General features: G+C 42.5%; 1 protein-coding gene across 1 annotated transcript in view; it reads left to right on the forward strand.

The window, feature by feature from the left end:
- Nucleotides 1–378: 378 nt before the first annotated feature.
- LOC125921673 (uncharacterized) overlaps nucleotides 379–18,893 on the forward strand; it is a 46,315-nt gene continuing 27,800 nt past the window's right edge. Inside the window, exons 1-2 of the mRNA XM_049629232.1 lie at nucleotides 379–390; nucleotides 922–1,476. Coding sequence (XP_049485189.1) covers nucleotides 379–390; nucleotides 922–1,476 — 567 coding nt within the window. The remainder of the gene's footprint in view (nucleotides 391–921; nucleotides 1,477–18,893) is intronic.

Consider the following 18,893-nt stretch of genomic DNA (forward strand, 5'->3'; position numbering starts at 1 on the left):
GGGGCCCTGAATTTAAGTAGCCAGTGACGTGGTAGTCTTTCTGCAAGACTGAAATAGAATTTCCAGGTCAAGGGGTGCGTTCTTCTACGATATTTTGTAGGTCCTGTCCAACGGCCTTCTTCCATGCAATGCCCACCAACACAAGGTGTTTCACGGTCCTCTATTCATATTAAATTTTTTGCCAACCCAATGCACGCAAAACATCTGATAGTTACTACCTCATTCTTCACTACTATTCCATTGTCACTTAGTTTGTTCTCCCTGAAGAGTAGTGCAGGTGACATCTTAATACACTCGGGTGAATTGCCTTGGACCCTCCGTGTCTTTTAAAAGTTTTGATTGAGGTAGAGTTGACATCCAATGCTACCTTAGTCGACGATGTATAACACAGTGATTTGACAAGTCTCTACGTGAATGCTGTGCCCACAAGTGTGGCACCATCCAACGCTATTCCCATACCACTGGCTATATTCCCTGCGCTGTATTTTCATTCTCCTGACTTACTCATTTCCTAACTGGAAGCCTGTACCTCCCACTCCCCATGCACCCATTTTGCTTATCCCCCCACCTCCCTTCCCCTCTGTCAGCCACCAGTTTGTTGTCTGTATTTATGTGATCCTCAGTGTCTTCTTTTTAATTTTGTTTTTTCATTATTTGAAGAGAGGGAGAGCAAGCAAGCAGGGGAGGTTCAGAGAGAGGGAGAGAGAGAGAACCCCAAGCAGACTCCAAGCCGGTAGCACAGAGCCCCACTTGGGGGCTGGAACCCAGGAATTGTGAGATCACGAACTGCGGGGAAGACAGGATTCGGATGCCTAACCGACAGGCGCCCCCTGACGCTCAGGGTCGTAATTGTTTTTCTATGCATGTTGTATCTCTCACCTTTGTGATGCTCGGTGACAGGAAGACGCTTGGTCCTACTAGGTGCCGAGTGCTCGTGCGCGGGTCTTGCAGGTCAGGGAAGAGAAGGATCTGGAACAAGCTGGGTGGCCGGAGACGCGGGAACACAGTGGCTGGATCTTGGGAGTGTCAGGCATCTGCTTCATTCCAAGCCCAAACTTAACAGGAAGGCGCGTATTCACCCCGAAGGCAGGGCCGGAGGCAAGCCTGGCTGACCAGCTGGGCTCTCCTCCCATAAGGGACACCTGGGAGCCTTGCAGGCCGGAGGAGCGGGGGACCCCGCCAGGCGTGTTGCCACCTTCAGGCTGCCAATCTCAGGACGGTTTAGAGCTGTGGGAGCCGCGACGCAGCGGGCTGTGCAGACGTTTGGGGCGTGCCCTGGGCGCCAGAGGCCGGGCCTCTCCCCGCCCCCACCCGCCCCCGAAGGTTCAAGGACGGCCGGGTGGGGGTGTACTGCGCAGGCACGCGCTGCTCAGGTCGCGGAGCCGCGAGCGTGACCGGGGAGGCGCCTGGAGAGGCCGGGTCACGGAAACCGGTCGGTGGGGTACCGGCTTCTACCTGATTCCAAGTCCAAATCGGGTAAGTGTTCACGTGCTACCCGAAAGCTGGAGCCTCGAGGGGGCTGTGGTCGGGGAGGGGGGGCGCCCGGCGGCCCAGTGCGATAAGCGGTTAAGCATCGGACTTCAGCTCTGGGTCCTGATCTCACGGTCCGTGGGTTCGAGCCCCGCGTCGGGCTCTGCGCTGACCGCTTGGAGCCTGGAACCCGCTTCGGTTCTGTCTCTCTCTCAAAAATAACAAACCTTAAAAAAAAAAAAAAAGGAAAGAAAGAAAGAGCTTTGGTTGCATGGGGTGGTGGGATGCCTCCACCCAGAAGGGTAGAGATGTGTTGGGGGACCCACCGCAGCTCCACAAACCCCCACGACCCCAGCGGCCCCGGGAGAGTCGACAGGGTGCATACTGCGCATGTGCGAGCCTGGGCTGCCCGGGGCGCCCAGAAACCGCCAAGCTTGCGGGTGTAGGGAGAGGCCTGGCCCCGGGTCTCTGAGGGGGCTGGGGGCCGTGGGCAGGGGGGTTCCAGGCGTCTACCCAATTCCCAGCCGTCTCTTGCTCTCATGTGCACATTGAACCTAGAGCGGACCTCGCAGCAGGTACACTTGCAGGTGAACTTCCTTGCCAGGGTGGGGCCTGGCTGACGGGCGCGGGGACCAGGAGACCCCTGGGAGCCTTGATGGCCGGGGAGGCTAGTCCAAATGGGGGCCGACTGGCCGACTTTAAAGCAGCCCCCTCAGAGGGACTTACGGGGCGGGCTCCCTCTGCCCTAGAATTCCTGCAGGGGTTTGTTGTAGTCGTTGTAACCTGGACGGGGTGACTTCATCTTTCTTAGCCTCGGTTTACGTATCTGTCCAATGGGAATAATTGCGGTCCGGCACTCAGGGGGCTGTTGTGAGGAGTAAACGAAATCTATATGGTGCTGACTTTTCCCAGCCACAGAATTTAGCGAGTTTTCTCTCCTCCCAGTTCCTAAAATGGCTTTTTTCCAAACCCTTTTTTTCCTGCTGTTGTAAAATAGGGTGGAAAGCAAATATACATCCATCTTAGAAGTAACCAGAATGGGTGGCCCAATTTCGCTTTTACCTGGGAAGGCATGTTTCAATTGTAGAAAGCATATGCCCTCTAGATAAAGGTGATAACCCAGAATTTCTAAGAAAAGCGGAAGGGGGTGGGGGTGCAGGGACCTGCATTTTGAAAACCGCTGGCAGAGATTCCAATATAGGTGGTTCACACACCACCCTTGAGAAGTGCTGTCTCGGGAGCCGAGTTTGACCTAATAGTTTCTGGTGATGTTTAAAGGACAATAACAAAACAGGTAACTGCTTTAGAGCTGCTTGAGTTTGCCTTTCCAGGTAAATTGGCAAATCCTCTTCCCTCTTCTTACCACCTGCCTTTCCACCAGTCTCTATATGATGTGTGTACTTTAGATATTCCAGACCTTACAGATTAGTACCGTTTGCTCATGCTGCTTTCTTTCTTGGAATGTCATATCCTCTGTTTCTCCTTCAGGCAAGCTCCTGCCCATGCATCAAGGCCCTACCCAAAACCTCCATCCCCTCTGGGGGGTGTTTACTGCCATCATCAGGCAGGATCCAGTGTTTTTCTCTTGGTGTTTTTATAGCCCGCAGCACTTGTCCTGTGAATTAAAATCTTTGTTTATATGTATATAAAGCACAGGATTATGCATATATATATCTCAGGATTAAGCTGTGGCCTGCTTGAGGGCAGGGACCACAGCCTGTTCATCTTTTTATTTTTAGCATCTGAGGTAGAAAATTGCCACCGATGCGTAGTCTTTACCTGTGCTGACGGACTGTGGTCATCCGTCTATTTTCCACTTCCACGTTAGGACTCATGCTCGAATTTTCTCCCTGTGCTGTAGTTACTTCTTTTCTACTCAGGGCTCTGATGCTAACAAGCTTGTTTCCAACATAGAGGACTTGCACCTGCTGTTCCCTCTGCCAGGAAAGTTGTGCTCGTGGGGCTTCTTGTGGCTTATTTCCTTCTCATTCAATTCAGTCTCTGCTCAAATAGCCCGTCCACGGACAGGGCTTTCCTGGCCACCCATTCTGAAGCGGTCACTGCCCTACAGATCACCCTCTAACCTTGGCCTGATTAATTTTCCTTATGGTACTCCTCATCTGAAATTCTCCTCTGTGTGTGTGTGTGTGTGTGTGTGTGTGTGTGTGTGTGTGTGTGTGTGCGCATACATATACATATCCTTTCTCCATAGAAAGGACAGCGGCTTGTTCATTTTTGTAGCCTTAGCATAAAACAAGGACCTGGTGCAGATAGGGACTTGTTGCATTTCGTTGAATCCGTAACGTTTGCTCTTTTGTAGACAGGAATCCAACGAACGATCCAGTCTCTGTAACAGTTACAGTAGATGCTTGGTGCCCAGGCAAACTTCCCTTAACCACAACCCACTCCCCCAGTTTCCACTGGCTGGTGAAGGCTCACAGCTGTCTCCCCTGAAGACTGGGAGTGCCCGGAACGGGAGATTATACATTTCTTCTCCTGGGGCCGACCGTAGCCAATAGCTAACTGGTGTGGATGTGCAAAAGGCCAGCACCCCCACCCCGGACTTTAGGCGCGGGTGTTGCCGCAGTTTATTTATGTCTTACAGCCCCCTGTGGAAGAGGTCACAGCTAGGATTTCCAGAGACCCCATCTGGATTCCTCGTTTCTTCCCTGCCCCTCCATTGTCCTCCTCCCTTCTCTTTCTCACAGATTTCTCTTGAGAGCTCTTGCCCAGTGAATCATTTGTATCTGAATCCCTGTCTCTGGTTCTGCTTCTAGAGAGCCTAACCCAAGACAGTGGTGTTCCTTGGCGGCATGTAAGACCAGAGTCGGTGTCTTTGTTCGTAAGGGGGTTGCAAAGTAAAAACACAGCCGCAGAGCTGTCAGGAAATCTACCATGGATGTTTTTCACGTCCTGGTGGCCAAATTCCCTGTCTCATGTGAGGTAAAGCAGTTCCGATTCACACAGTTCTAACTTTGGCCTCCAGTATCAGCGGCCTGACTCGTGGGCTATTTCCTGATTTTCTAAGTGCTAAAGGCCTTGAGGTTATTATTTTCTTCCGTAAACACTACGTGCCTGGCACTGAGTTAGATGGAGGAGTTTCAGTGTGAATAAGATCGGCAGTCTGGAGGCGGAGTCCCGACGATCAAACCATCAGTGGTCGTTTGCTCGATCTCTGCTTGGGACAGTGTGGCTCTGAGTCAAGGCTCTGGGGCCAGAAAGCCTGGTTCTAAATCGAGGTTCAGGCTCTTCCCGGCAGTGCGGCTCTCCACGTGTGTTTCAACTTCACGAACCTCGTTTTTTCTCCCTCCGGAAAACACACCTGCTTTATCGGGCTGATCTGAAGACTCAACCACTCAGCCTGGCAGGTGATAAGAGCTGAGTAGGCGCTGGCAGTGAGTGCTGGCACAAGAGTCTTTGTCCCTGAAGAACTGTGCTTCGTCTGGTAGTGTGGCCACCGTTGCGGATTCCCCACAAATCGAGAAATCGCCATTGGACCAGGGGACGGAACATCTGGGAGCTTTTGGAGGTAAAGCCTGGAATATCAGTGGATTAACATAACCGTATCTATAAATGTATTGAAAAGCAGGCACGTGGGGCGCCTGGGTGGCTCAGGTCGTGATCTCGCGTGATCTCGCGTGATCTCGCGTGATCTCGCGTGATCTCGCGTGATCTCGCGTGATCTCGCGTGATCTCGCGTGATCTCGCGTGATCTCGCGTGATCTCGCGTGATCTCGCGTGAGTTCGGGCCCCGCGGCGGGCTCTGGGCTGACGGCTCGGAGCCTGGAGCCTACTTCCGATTCTGTGTCTCCCTCTCTCTCTCTGCCCCTCCCCCGCTCATGCTCTGTCTCTCTCTGTCTCAAAAATAAATAAAAAAAAAAAGTTAAAAAAAAAAAAAGCAGACACGCTAATTATAGCACTTGTGGTTTAGATGGCATTAAAAGACCATTTGTAACAGGAAAATAATCAAGAGTTAAAAAGGACTCTTCTGCAGATTTGAAAACAATGCTTCATTTTATTTTAGCAGCGGCCTCCAGAAAATAGTTGCAGGGGGAGGGTCATTTGTAAGCCTCTGGTCTAAAGTCTATCTCAGCCGTGAGCCTTGTTTCTGAAGGGGAAACTAAGGATGGGAATGACATCATTGTTCAGATAATCTTACTTTCCATACTAGCGAAAGCCATGCTGCTGTGCATCCGTGCCTTGCTCATCAATTGCTATGTTAATTGGGTGAGAAAGCTAGTACTGAAAGACAAGAAAAATGTTTCGTTGAAGCCTGGATAAATAAATCAGAGTTCATTTTTGTTTCCAGTGAGAACAAACCATTTGCCACGCTTTTCATCTTGACTTACAGCTTTTCACTTGTGCGTTATCTAAACGTGTGCCCGGGAGGTGATCCAGTCTATCCAGATCCACAAATGGGGAAAGCACTTTTCCAGAAGGCAGTTTGACCCCTAACCCTGGGCAGGCAAGATGGAGACCCTTCGGGTCTCGGCGTTTGTGCTGCATAAGACCCATGTGCTGCATCGGATGCCTTTGTTTTTTTTTTTCCCTGCTGCAACACTCCAAAGAAATGTATGGTTTTCCTTAAGAGGAGGGGATTGCATCGGAGAGAATTCTGCTCTCAGAAAACAAAGCGCTCTGTTAAGACTCAACATCTCGTTCCTACTTGTCCTCATTTCTGGAGTCAAGAACTCGGTCCTAATTTGGAAGGCATAAGTTATTATTATCAGAGGCCTGCCCTCCATGCACCCTGCCTCCCTGGGGGCATCCTGTACTACTTAGCTTTGGACACAGTGGCTACTTTGTGGTCGCTAGGGTTATGTCTGCATCTTCAACATCTACGAAGTGGCTGATGGCAGGCTCCCTCCCTTCCCTGGAGAAGGGCAGCATTCTGCCAGTCTCTGCTGTTACCTGATCTGTTTCTCTTTGAGGACTCCTGTCTGAGGGACCAGCTGCTCCTCTCGTCCTCCTGGGCTTTGCACACAAATTAAAAGCTGAGTAGCTATGGAACGAAGACTATGGCAATAGCTAGAGCTGGTGAGTTATTGAGCTCAGGAGGCCAACTGTAGTTCTTTGAGTTGGAATAAATACCTAAAACTTTTAATAGGTTCTGCTGCCTTTGGCCCTGCCTATTACAACATACTTGAAATTAAACACAGATTTGCATTTCATTTGGGGAAAGTTAGAGCCCTGAGGACCCCACTTGATGATTTCCTTTTCTCCCCCCTCCCTCTCTGGGACGAAGCCTTTCCTGAGGTTAGGCTTGCGTTCCCGTGAATTAATTGCGAATCTGTGTTTTCACTGTGTCACTGTGTGCAAAGATCTCTTCCGTATCTGTCTCTCATGCCTGCCCACTGAGGTTGTAACCTGAGGACAAGGGTCGGACCTGCCTTTTTGCTCATCTCCCTCAATCTCTAAACCCTCGCAGGTGGTTTTGGATGAAACCATCATTCTTTATTGCTGCATTAATTTATAAAAGAAGGAAGGTCAGTTTCTTAAAATTGAAATACAGGGGATGGATATCAGTTTTTTATTTTTAATTGAAATATAGGTGACAAACAACGTATTAGTTTAAGGTGTGCAACATAGTGATTGAAGAATTCTGTACATTATGCAGCGTTCACTGTGGGCGTCACCACCACCTGTCACGTACAACGTTGTTACAATATTATTGACTATATTCCCTATGCTGTACTTTTCATCCCTATGATTTATTTCTTTTCTAACTGGAAGTTTGTACTTCTTAATCCCCTCCACCTATTTCACTCGTCCCTCCACCCTCCTCCCTCTGGCAACCACCCATTTGTTCTCTGTATTTATAAGTCTGTTTCTTTTGTTCATTTGTTTTTTCGATTCCACGTACGGAGGAAATCCCACGGCCTTTCTCTGACTTAGCTCAGTTAGCCTAATACTCTCTAGATCCATCCACGTCGCAAGTGGCAAGATTTTGTTCTCTCTTTATGGTTAAGTAATATTTGTGTGTATGTGTGTGTGTGTGTGAGAGAGAGAGAATACCACATCTTCTTACTCCATTATCTATTGATGGATAGATCAATCAATAAACCAAGGTTGCTTCCATATCTTGGTTATTGTGAATAATGCTGCAGTAAACATAGGCATGCATGTGTCTTTTCAAATGGGTGTTTTCATTTTCTTTCGGTAAATACCCAGTAGTGAAATTACTGGGTCACGTGGTATTTCTACATTTATTTATTTATTTTTTGAGGAGCGTCCATAGTGCCTTCCACTCTGGCTGCACCAATTTATAATCCCACCGGCAGTGCACAAGGGCTCCCTTTCTTCTGCATCCTTGCCAATCCTTCCCATCCTTGCCTCGCTATTTCTTGTCTTTTTTATCATAGTCCTTCTGACCGGTGTGAGGTAACATCTCATTGTGGTTTTGATTTGCATTTCCCTGATGATTAGTGATGTTGAACGTCCTTTCATGTGTCTGTTAATCATCTGTATTTCTTCTTTAGAAAAATGTTCGGGTCCTCTGCCCATCTTTAGATTGAACTATTTGTTTTGTTTGGTGTTGAGTTGTATGAGTTATTTATATATTTTGTATGTGAACCCCTTGTCAGATGTATCATTTCCAAATATGTTCTCCCATTTGGTGGGTTCCTCTTCATTTTATTGATGGTTTTCTTCACTGCGTAAAACCTTTCTAATTTCATGGAGTTCCAGTAGTTTATTTTTGTTTTTGTTTCCCTTGCCTCAGGAGACAGATTCAGAAAAATATTGCCAAGACTGATGTCAAAGAGATAATAGGTCTGTGTTTTCTTTTATGAGTCTTCAGGTCTGACATTTAGGTCTTTAATCCAGTTAGTTTAAGAAAGGGTGTAAGAAAGTGGTCCAGTTTCACTGTTTTGCAGGTAGCTGTCCAGATGTCCCCAAACCATTTGTTGGAGAGACTTTTACCTGTTACGTATCCTTGCCTCCTTTGTCATAGGTTAATTAGCCATATAGGTATGGCTTATTTCTGGGGTCTCTATTCTCTTCCATTGCTTTATATGTCTGTTTTCGTGCCGGTGCCGTGCTGTTTTAATTACTATAGTTGTTTAGTACAGTTTGAAATCTGGGATTATGATACCTTCATCTATGTTCTTTTTCAAGATTGCTTGAGGAAAAGGGTCTTTGTGGTTCCGTACAAATTTGGGGGGTCATGTGTTCTAGTTCTGTTGAAAATATTACCGGTATTTTGATAGGGATTTACTGAATCTGTATATTGATCTGTGTTGCATGGACATTTTAATGATATTAATTCTTCGAGTTCATGAGCATGATATAACTTCCCATTTATTTGCATTGTCTTCAGTTTTTTCCATCAGTCTTACAGTTGACAGAGTACAGGTCCTTTACCACCTTGGTTAAATTTATTTCTAAGTATTTCATTCTTTTCAATATTATTTTAAGTGGAATTTTTTTTCTTTTTTGCTAGTTCATTATTTGTGCATAGAAATACGACAGATTTCTGCGTATTGATTTTTGTGTCCTGCGACTTTACTGATGTCCCTAATTTGTTCTAATAGTTCTTTGGTGGAGTCTAGGAGTTTCTCTATTATCTGCAAATAGTTACAGTTTTACTTCTTTCCTTCCATTTTGGATGCCTTTTATTTCTAGTATAACTGCGGTGTCTAGGATTTTCAGTACTATGTTGAATAGAAGTGGTGAGAGTAGACATCCTTGTCTTGTTTCTGATCTTAGAGGAAAAACTTTCATTTTTTTACCATTGGGTATGATAGCTGTGGGTTTGTCTTATACGGCTTTTATTGTGTGGAGGTATGTTCCCTCAGTATCCATTTTGTTAAGAGTTTTTATCATGAATGGATATTGAATTTTGTCAGATGCTTTTTCTGAATGTATTAGATTATCATAGGAAATTTGTTTTTTGTTTTGTTAATGTGGTGTTTGTGGTTGATTGGTTTGTGGATACTGAATGATCCTGGCATCCCTGGAATAAATTCCACCCACCATGGTGATTAATGTGTTTTAAAAGTCAGCTTGCTAATATCTTGTTGAGAGGTTTTGCATCTATGTTCATCAGGGATATTGGTCTGTAATTTTCTTTTTTTATAGTGTCTTTTTTGGTTTTGGTATCAGGAGAATGCTGGCCTCATGGAATTAATTTGGAAGCATTCCTTCCTTGTCTAGTTTTTGGAATAGTTTGAGAAGAATAGGTTTTAATTCTTTAAATGTTTGGTGGAATTCACCTGTGAAGTCCTATGGGCCTAGAATTTTGTTTGTTAGGCGTTTTTGATTTCTGATTCAGTTTTGCTAGTAGTAATCCATCTGTTCATGTTTTCCATTTCCTTCTGATTCTGTGTTGGAAGATTATTTGTTTCTAGGAATTTATCCATTACTTCCTGGTTGTCCAATTTGTTGGCATATAATTTTTGTAGTAGTCTCTTAACTACCTTGTGTTTCTGTGGTGTCAGTCTAACTTTTCTTTCATTTATTTTGAGTTCTCTCTCTTTTTTTCTTGGCTAATCTGGTTAAAGGTTTATAAATTGTGTCTTTTCAGATAGCCAGCTTAGTTTCATTGATACTTTCTACTGTGTTTTAAGTTGCCATTTCATTTGTTTCTGCTCTATTCTTTATTATTTCCTTCCTACTGCTGGTTTTAGGGTTTTTTAATTTTTCTTTTTCTAGTTCTTTTAGGTATACATTTAGATTGTTTGATATTTTTCTTGTTTCTTGAGGCAGCCCTGTATTGCTATCATCTTCCCTCTCAGAACTGCTTTTTCTGTGTCCTAAGAAATTTTGAACCACTGTGTTTCCATTTTCATTTGTTGTCAGGCATTTTATTTCTTCTTTGCTTTCTTCATGGACCCATTGGTTGCCTACTCGTATGTGGCTTTCTTGTTTCTTCTTACGAGATGATTTCTAGGTTCATAGTGTTGTGGTTGGAAAAGTTTCTTGATACGATTTATAATCTTATTACGTTTATTGAGCCTATTTTTGTGGCCTAATGTGATCCATCCTGGAAAATGTCCTATGTGCTCTTGAAAAGAATGTGTATCCTTCTGTTTTTGGATGCCATGTTCTGCGTATATCTCTTAAGTCCATCTGGTCTAATGTATCATTCAAAGCTGCTGTTGGCTTGTTGATTTTCTGTTAAAGTCCCTTACTACTATTGTATTATTGGCAATTTCTCCTTTCATATTTGTTTCATATATTTACATGTTCTATGTTGGGTGCATAGATACTTACAATTGCTATAGCTTCTTCTTGGATTGAGCCCCTTTTCATTATGTAACGTCTCTTGTCTCTTTTTTTTTCTTTTGTCTCTTGTTATAGGATTTGTTTTAAAGTCTATTTTGTCTGATGTAAGTGTTGATACTCCAACTTTTTGTCTGTATCCAATTGCACGGGATATCTTTTTCCATCCCTTTACTTTCGGTGTGTGTGTGTGTCCTTAGGTCTGAGTTGAGTCTTTCATAGGCAACTACAGTCACCTATGTCTTCTCATTTTTTTAACCCATTCAGTCGCCCTATGTCTTTTGATTAGAGTATTTATACCATTTACACTTAAAGTAATTATTGACAGGTATGGGGTTGTTGCCATTTTGTTAACTGTTTTCTGGTCATTTTTGTAGTTCCCTGTTCCCTTTTCCTTCTCTTGTTCTCTTCCTTTGTGGTTGGATGACTTTCTTTAGTATTGTGCTCAGATTTCTTTGGCTTTATTGTTTTGTGTACATATCACAGGTTTTCATGTCTTTTTCCCATTTCTTCACTGGATTACTTGGGTTTTTTTGGTGTTGAGTTTGATAAGTTCTTTATAGCTTTTGGGTACTAACCCTTTATCCGATATGCCATTTGCAAATATCTTCTCTCATTCTGTCAGTTGCCTTTTAGTTTTGCTGATCATTTCCTTTGCTGTGTAGAAGCTTGTTTATCTTGATGAAGTCCCAGTAGCTCATTTTTGTTTGAATGTGGCCTCCTTTTTATGTCTTTAGTTATGGAGTCGGCTTTGTCAGCCTCAGGTTGTATTCAGAGTTAGTTGCATAACGTCTAGTTGATCTCTTCTGTGTCTGTGGGATGAGGTGAGCCCAGGATCCTCCTACTCTGCCATCTTCTCTCTCCAGATGATCAGTTTTTGAGTAATGGCTACATGCATAGCTACGAAAAACACAAAAGAAAGTCAAAATAAAAATAGCTTTATATATCGTTATTGAAGACTCATTACATTTGTGGCCCGTGTTCTAAATTATTTACATCTAATGCATCCATTTACCCATGGAACTCTCTTTTGAAGAAGGTTCTATCATTATCCCCATTTTTCAGATGAGGAAACTGAGGTCTAGAGCTAGGATGTAAAAGAGTTGGGGTGAAAACTCTGGCCATTTGGTTCCAGAGCTCATGCTCTTAAATGTTACATAGTTTAGAATTTTAGTCTACATGCCTTTGCCTGATTTTCAAGAATTTTATTTTTGAGACAAGATTTATAAAAGAAGTTAAAGGATCATTCTGAGGTATCCAGTGAATCTCAATCAGGAAAGTGTAAGTAGATTGTTGGTACTGAAAAAGAAGCCATGGAAGCTGGTAGCTTCACAGAGTAGGGGCAGGGGGATTTTGTGAGTGGGCAAAGCAGAAGAAAAGGGAAAAAATGATGATAAGGGAAAAGAAACCATTCTGTCTACTCCCACAGAATGTGTTATTTCTGGGGAGGACTGGAGGGATGGGCACAAAAGGATGAATGGAACTAAGAAGGCAAGGCCAGGAACCAAAGAGTCACATGGGAAAAGATCACCCCTAAAGGGGCATGGCTGAATCCCCATTGGGCACCTGTTGTTGCCTGATCAAGTGAGACCTTTGCTTGCTGGGGCCTGGCTTCCGGGTACCCAGAGGCATTTTTCTGAGAAGGATGGTGACAAGAAAGTTGGCTTCAGAGAGGCTGTGGGTTCCAGTTAACATGCTATGACTCTGCCATGTGAGGAATTGGGAGGGGATCACCGGGCCACCAACCCAATACAAAACTGAGGCTCTAAAAAACTGAGGTACTGGGATAACCAGAAAATGGGCAGGCTGAGGATTCTGAGCTTGCCCCAGCTAGGGCACAGGCAGGGCACTAAGGCTGTGGCTTGGCTCTAGGACTGAGGAGTAGGAGACCCTGAACCAAGGCTTGACGAGAAAAAACATATTCTGAAACCCTTATTTGGTCAAGCGGGTAATGAGACCTCTCATGTAGGCTAATGTTTAGATAGTCAAATGGATCTGAAAATAGAGAATTTGAAGCCAGCATGAGTTCATAATCCACGAGACAAATGAAATCATGATGTTACAAGTAAAGGTGGGAGAATAGGTGAGAACTGGGACACAGACGTATATTTGGAGACTTGACTAGGATGTGGGACCTATGGCTAGAAATCATTTTACAGGGAATCTGAGGCACTTCCATGAGTGGTAAGGAAGCTGTTAGGGATGATTTGGGGATCATTGGCCAGAGTTTGGCAATGATACTGTTTAAAAGGTCCAGATATACTGTGGGCTTTTTTGTAAATTTGTAAAATTTTATAATAAAATTTTTATTTGTGGAATTTATTATCAGTTTTCACGTGGAAATATTGTTATTTGTAAAATGTATATATCTATACACGTCTTAAGATCGGCTCTCAGAAGGAAGATCTTGATAAAGGTATTCATCTGCAAGTGATTAGTGGTTTCCAGAAGAAACCAGTAAGGGAGAAAGGGGTAGGGTGGAAGAAAGAACTAAGCAAGGTCTTGGTGAAAGACCAGCTCTGGACAGACTCTTAGGGAGCCCAAATTGCAACCCAGATCTGGCTTAACCTGAGATAAAGGAGCCTGACTTTTGTACCCCTGTGCCAGTTCGTCATTGGCCTGTGGCCGCCCAAGGCAGAAGGAAATGGGTAGAAGAACATACAACCCCGGAGAAAGCAATCCTGCCTGAGAAAAGGCACCTGGGAGCCACTCACAGCCCACACTCACATGGCTGGCAGCGTGTGCCTAGGAAGGTGCCTGGATAGGGTGCCACTCACACCCACTGTAGTACATGGGCAAGTGCATGTGTAGGTGCGGGAAGGGCACTGCCTCTATTTTCTGAAAAGCTCTTGGTGGAGATTGTACCGAGGAAAGGGCTGGAAAATAATGATCTGACTCCATGTGTTGGAGCGTGGCTGACCTTGGAGAAGCGACCTTCCCCTTGTTGCATGCTTTCCAGGGCCTGGTCCTGGCGGGCCTTGCAATATCCCTACTGTTCAGAGCATGCAGACGCCTCCCTTAGATTTGCTCACACCTCTATTATCTCCTACTGTAAGCCCATTTCCCCCCACCCATTGGCCTCTAGCCACTGCCAGCAGTATTTGCTCATCCTCTCTCAGCTTGTTTGCTCCCTCGGATGAGCTATTAGATTCACCTTCAGCACTTCTGATTAGCGTTCAGTTGTTTTTCCTCACAGGCGACTTTAACACCCTTGCTGGAATCCCGTTTGCTAGAGTGTAGGGAATAGGCAAGTTGCTTCGATACCTGGCGAATCCAATACAGCTCTAGACACAGAGGGAACCGTTAACCGAAGTCTGTAGATGTATTTGTGATAGCCTTCTAGTCCTCAAAGACTGGATACGGATTTTCTGCATGTGCTCCGTAAGTTGAGAAAGCTATGATGCAGCATTCATTTGGGAATGAAGTAGAGAAGAGAGGCTAAGGTGTGTCCCTATTTCGGACTAGCTCCACCCCGCTTCCCCATACAAAGCGGGTCAAAGATTGCTTGATGTGATAGACTATTCAATCAGACCAACAGAAAACCTTCCTATTTAGCCAAATCGTACTGCTATGTTAATTCTGAAATAGCACCCGAAACCTTAATCAAAAGGAACGATTCCTTAAATTAACTTGAAAACACTCTACTTAAACTTCTGCTTTCCACAAATTAAAAGGCAGGGATTGGATCTACCCCTCTTGCCTGAAACAACTGAAAGCTCAAACAGAATATACGAAGTTGTGTTTGTTGCTGAGTGGACGTCAGGCGGAGCAGGGCAGTGATTCCCGAGAGTCCAGGAGAATGGTGAAAAATTAGGGGAGCTCTTTGGCTGGCTTGGGCTTACCAGCTGGACAGTTTCTAGACCACCAGGAGAGGAAACCCACATGGAGCCTAGGACTCCTTCTGATGGATGAGATGCAAAGATGCCCTCATCTGTCATCTTCATTTGAAGTCCAGTGGGGCCAAAGCGTTTAGTTTGCAGAACAGAAAGACAAACGCAAGGAAACAGTCACAGAGATCTACACAGGAACCCCTTTTAGTCTTCAACTGAGTTCTAATCAGTGCATGGATATGAGGCAGCTGCCCAAAGTCAGGGAAAGAACCATTTGAAAAAAAGAAGAGATTCTCATGAGCTTACGCAGGTCCAGGCTAGAAGAATTCATAGTCCTACCCAGGAACCTCGTAATTCATGGGGTAGAGTACTCAGAAGGCTGTTGCCTCAGTATTGCTGAAAAAATCAGCCCCAGATCAGAGGCCATTCTGATGCTGGCTAAGAAAGCTTACAAATAAGTCTCGAAGGATCAAACTCTTTTCAGATAACTGCGTCCTTGAACAAAGATCAAGAATATCTACAGGATTTCACAAATGTCTAGTCCTCAACTATGTAAAATTTACATTGTCTGACATCAACAAAGAATTACCAAGCAAGACAAGAAGCAGGAAAAAATTTATCATGAGGAGAAATTTAATCTATAGAAATAGATGCAGAAATGATACGGTTGATTGAAATAGTAGCTAAGTATATGAAAGCAGTTATTATATTTAATCTGTTCAGGAAGGTAGAGAATTTATTGAGATTAGGTAGACACAAAGCAAATAGAAAAGAGAACTGTGTCAAATTTCTAGTGATAAGAAATGCAATGCCTGTGAGGAAAAATGTACTAAATGGGGAAAACAGCTGATTAGACATTACAGAAGACAATGTTAATGAATGGAAGACAGCAAGACAAGCTCGCCAAAATGAAACAGCAAAAAGGCTGGAAAATGAACAGAGCCTAACGAGTGAGCCGTGGGACCACTTCAGCCTTACATGCATTAAATTAGAGTCCTGAAGGATGAGGGTAGGAGGAATGGAAAAACATTACTCAAAAATATACAATAGGCTATTAGTCATAAAAAAGGAAGTCTTGCCATTTGCAACATCATGGATTGATCTAGAGGATATCATGCTAAATGAAAAAGTCCATCAGAGAAAGATAAATACCATATGATTTTACTCCTATGTGGGATTTAAGAAACAAAAAATGAATGGAGGAAAACAAAAAGGCAAACAGACTGTATAGAGAACAAACTTGTGGTTGCCAGAGGGAAGGTGGGTGGAGGGATGGATGAAATAGAAGAAGGGGAATAAGAGTAAAGAATCGAATCATAATACTGTACACCTGAAACTGATGTAATACTGTATGTTGATAATACTTGAATTAGAAAGGAGAAATAAATGCCATTTTTTTCCAAAATTTGATAGAAGCCATAAGCCCACAGAACCTCAAATAACCCAATTATCAACATGAAGAGTCACACTAAGGTATCTCTTAATTTAATTTCTTAAAAAGCAGTATTAAAGTGAAAAGCTTAAAAACAGAAGGAAAATGGCGTGTTCATACAGAGAAATACAGAGAAGATTGAAAGTAGACTCCTCATTAAAAACAAAGCAAGAAAATGGTGAAGCATGTTTTTAAGAAGAGAGAGAAAACATGTGAAAGGAAGCTGTTAATCTAAAATTCTATACCAAGTAAAAATATCTTTCAGCAGTAAAGGTGAACCAGACTTTTTCAGACATAGAAATATAAATTTATTCTCTACAGACCTGCACTACACAAAATGTTAAGGGAAGTCCTTGAGACAGAAGGAAAAGGATACAGATAGAAATCCGAATCCACATAAAGGAATGAAGATAACCAGAATGGAAATAATGCATCATAAGTAGAAAGATAAAAAAAGATCTTTCTCATTTTTGAATTACTAGTAAAGATAATTGTTAAAAGTAAAAATAACAGCAATGTAATGTGGGGGATAATACCATAAGTAGTAGTAAAATGTATCACAGAAATATGGTATAGGCCGGGAGGGGAGAAATAGAAGTAAATTTTCTTCAGTTTCACACCGTATGTGAAGTGGTATAATGTTATTTGAAGATAGAAGGTGATAGGTTAAAGGCATATAGTATAAACCGATAGCAATATGGTAAAAAAGAGATATAGAAAATAAGCCAATAAAAGAGATAAAATCAAGTGATACAAACAATGAATACAAAAAAAGAGAAAGAAGAACAAAAAAACAGACGGGGAAACAACGAAGTGGTTGATTGAAATTCAAAGAAATATCAATAATAACACTAATATAAATGCTCTATACACAACAATTAAACGTTAGAAATGATCAGATTGGATAAAATAGTAAGCCCCTACTATAGGGTGCTAATAAGAAATTCACTTTAAATGTAATAAGAAAAAAATATGTTAAAGTTAAAACATTGGGAAAACACAATGCTGATAGTAATCAAAAGAAGCTGGAGTGGCTATATTTAAATGATAAAAAATATATTTTTCAACAAAATATATTAGCACGGATAAAAAGAATCATTTCATAATGATTTCAAGAGAATATACTAATCCCAAACTTTTATGTACCTAATAAAAATTACAAAACGCATTAAGCAAAAACTAATATCAGTGAAAGGAGAAATATACAAATTGATAATTATTTTCAGAGATTTGTAACTCATTTTCTCAGAAATTATTAGTGAACGTAGACTGAAATCAGTAAGGATATGGAAGACTTGAACAACATGGTCAGCCGACGGGACCTAATTCGCACTTGTAAGTACTCCATCCAACAAGAAAAGGACACAGAGTTTTGAAGTACACATGGGATATTTACTAAGACAGCCACATTTTGTGTCGTGAAGCAGATCTCGATGAATTTAAAAGTATTTGAAGCATACAGAGGGTCAAGTTAGAGACCAACAGCAGAAAGTTCCCTAGGAAATCCCTAAAATTTAGAAGCTAAAGAAGATATTTCTAAGTTATCTATGGGACAAACAAGCAAACAAAAACTCAAGGAGGAGACAAAAAACCATACATAAAAATATGTGATATGCAGTTAGAGCAGCATTTGGAGAGAGATTTATAGCATTAAATATTAGGAAAGAGGTTTCAACTCAGCCACCTCAGGATTCAGCTTAAGAAAGAAAGAAAATAAGAGAAATTGGACCCAGAGCAAGCAAAAAGAAAGACAAAAGGAAAATAAGAATGGAAAACAATGAAATATAAAACAGAAAAACAATAGAGAAATATCAGTGAAACAAAAATCTAGAGTTTTGAGATCATTAAAATTGATGTACTTGTACTCAGACTGATCAAGGGAAAAAAAGATACATAAATTAGCAATGTCAGGAATGAAAAAGGTGACATCGCAATAGATTGTATAGATATTGAAAGAATAATGGGCAAATATTATGAACAACTTTATGGCATGAAATGGCAGATTCTTTGGAAGACAGACAGCCAAAACTCTCTCAAAAGGAATAGATAACTCCAGTGCCTCTGTTCTGTTAGAGAAATTGAGTTCCAGACACACATGGCTTCAGTGGTGAATTCTACCAAACATTGAAAGAAGGAAGTAATAATAATTCCAAAAACTTCTTTTATAAAATTTAAGGGGAGAGACTACTTTGCAACTCATCCCATGAATCCGGCATTTTCCTGATAACAAAGCCAAGCAAACACATTATGTGGAGAGGAAGCTAAATACTTTAAACCTCATTAACACAAAGTACAAATTCTCAAAAACATTTCAGTCAATTAAACAATATATAAAAAGGAAATGGCATCCTAAGTGAGGTTTCTCCCAGGAATGCAAGGTTAATTGAACATTTGCAAACCAATCAATACAATTCACTATATCAAGAGACTGAAGAAAACAAATGGGATCATCTCAACAGAGAACAAGTATTTGGCAAAATCCGTAATCCATTCTGGATAAAAACCCTCATCAAGCCAGGAGGAGAAGAAAATGTCCTTAACTTGAAAAAAGGGCATCTACAAAATGCCTGTAGCTACCGTCCTATTAAACGGTGGGAGACTTAATGCTTCCCTTGCAGAATAAAGAACAAAGCAGGAATGTCTCCTTTTACCACTTTATTCAACGCTATACTGGAGATCCTACCTTGTGCAGTGTGCAATAAGAATGAAATGAAATGCATCCAGATTGGAAAGGGAGAAGTAACATTATTTGAAGACGTGATTGTATAGAATGAGTGTACCCTTACTTACAAGTTTTCAGGAGATGAGATGAATATTCAAAATTACCTGTATTTCTTTATCCTAGAAACAAATGATTTAAGAGTGAAACTTAAAGATGCCCTTTACTGTAGCATCAAAAACTTGAAATTATTGGGGAAAGTCTTGCAACAACTACCCTG

This window comes from Panthera uncia, chromosome C2 (assembly GCF_023721935.1).
Source record: "Panthera uncia isolate 11264 chromosome C2, Puncia_PCG_1.0, whole genome shotgun sequence".
NCBI lineage: Eukaryota > Metazoa > Chordata > Mammalia > Carnivora > Felidae > Panthera > Panthera uncia.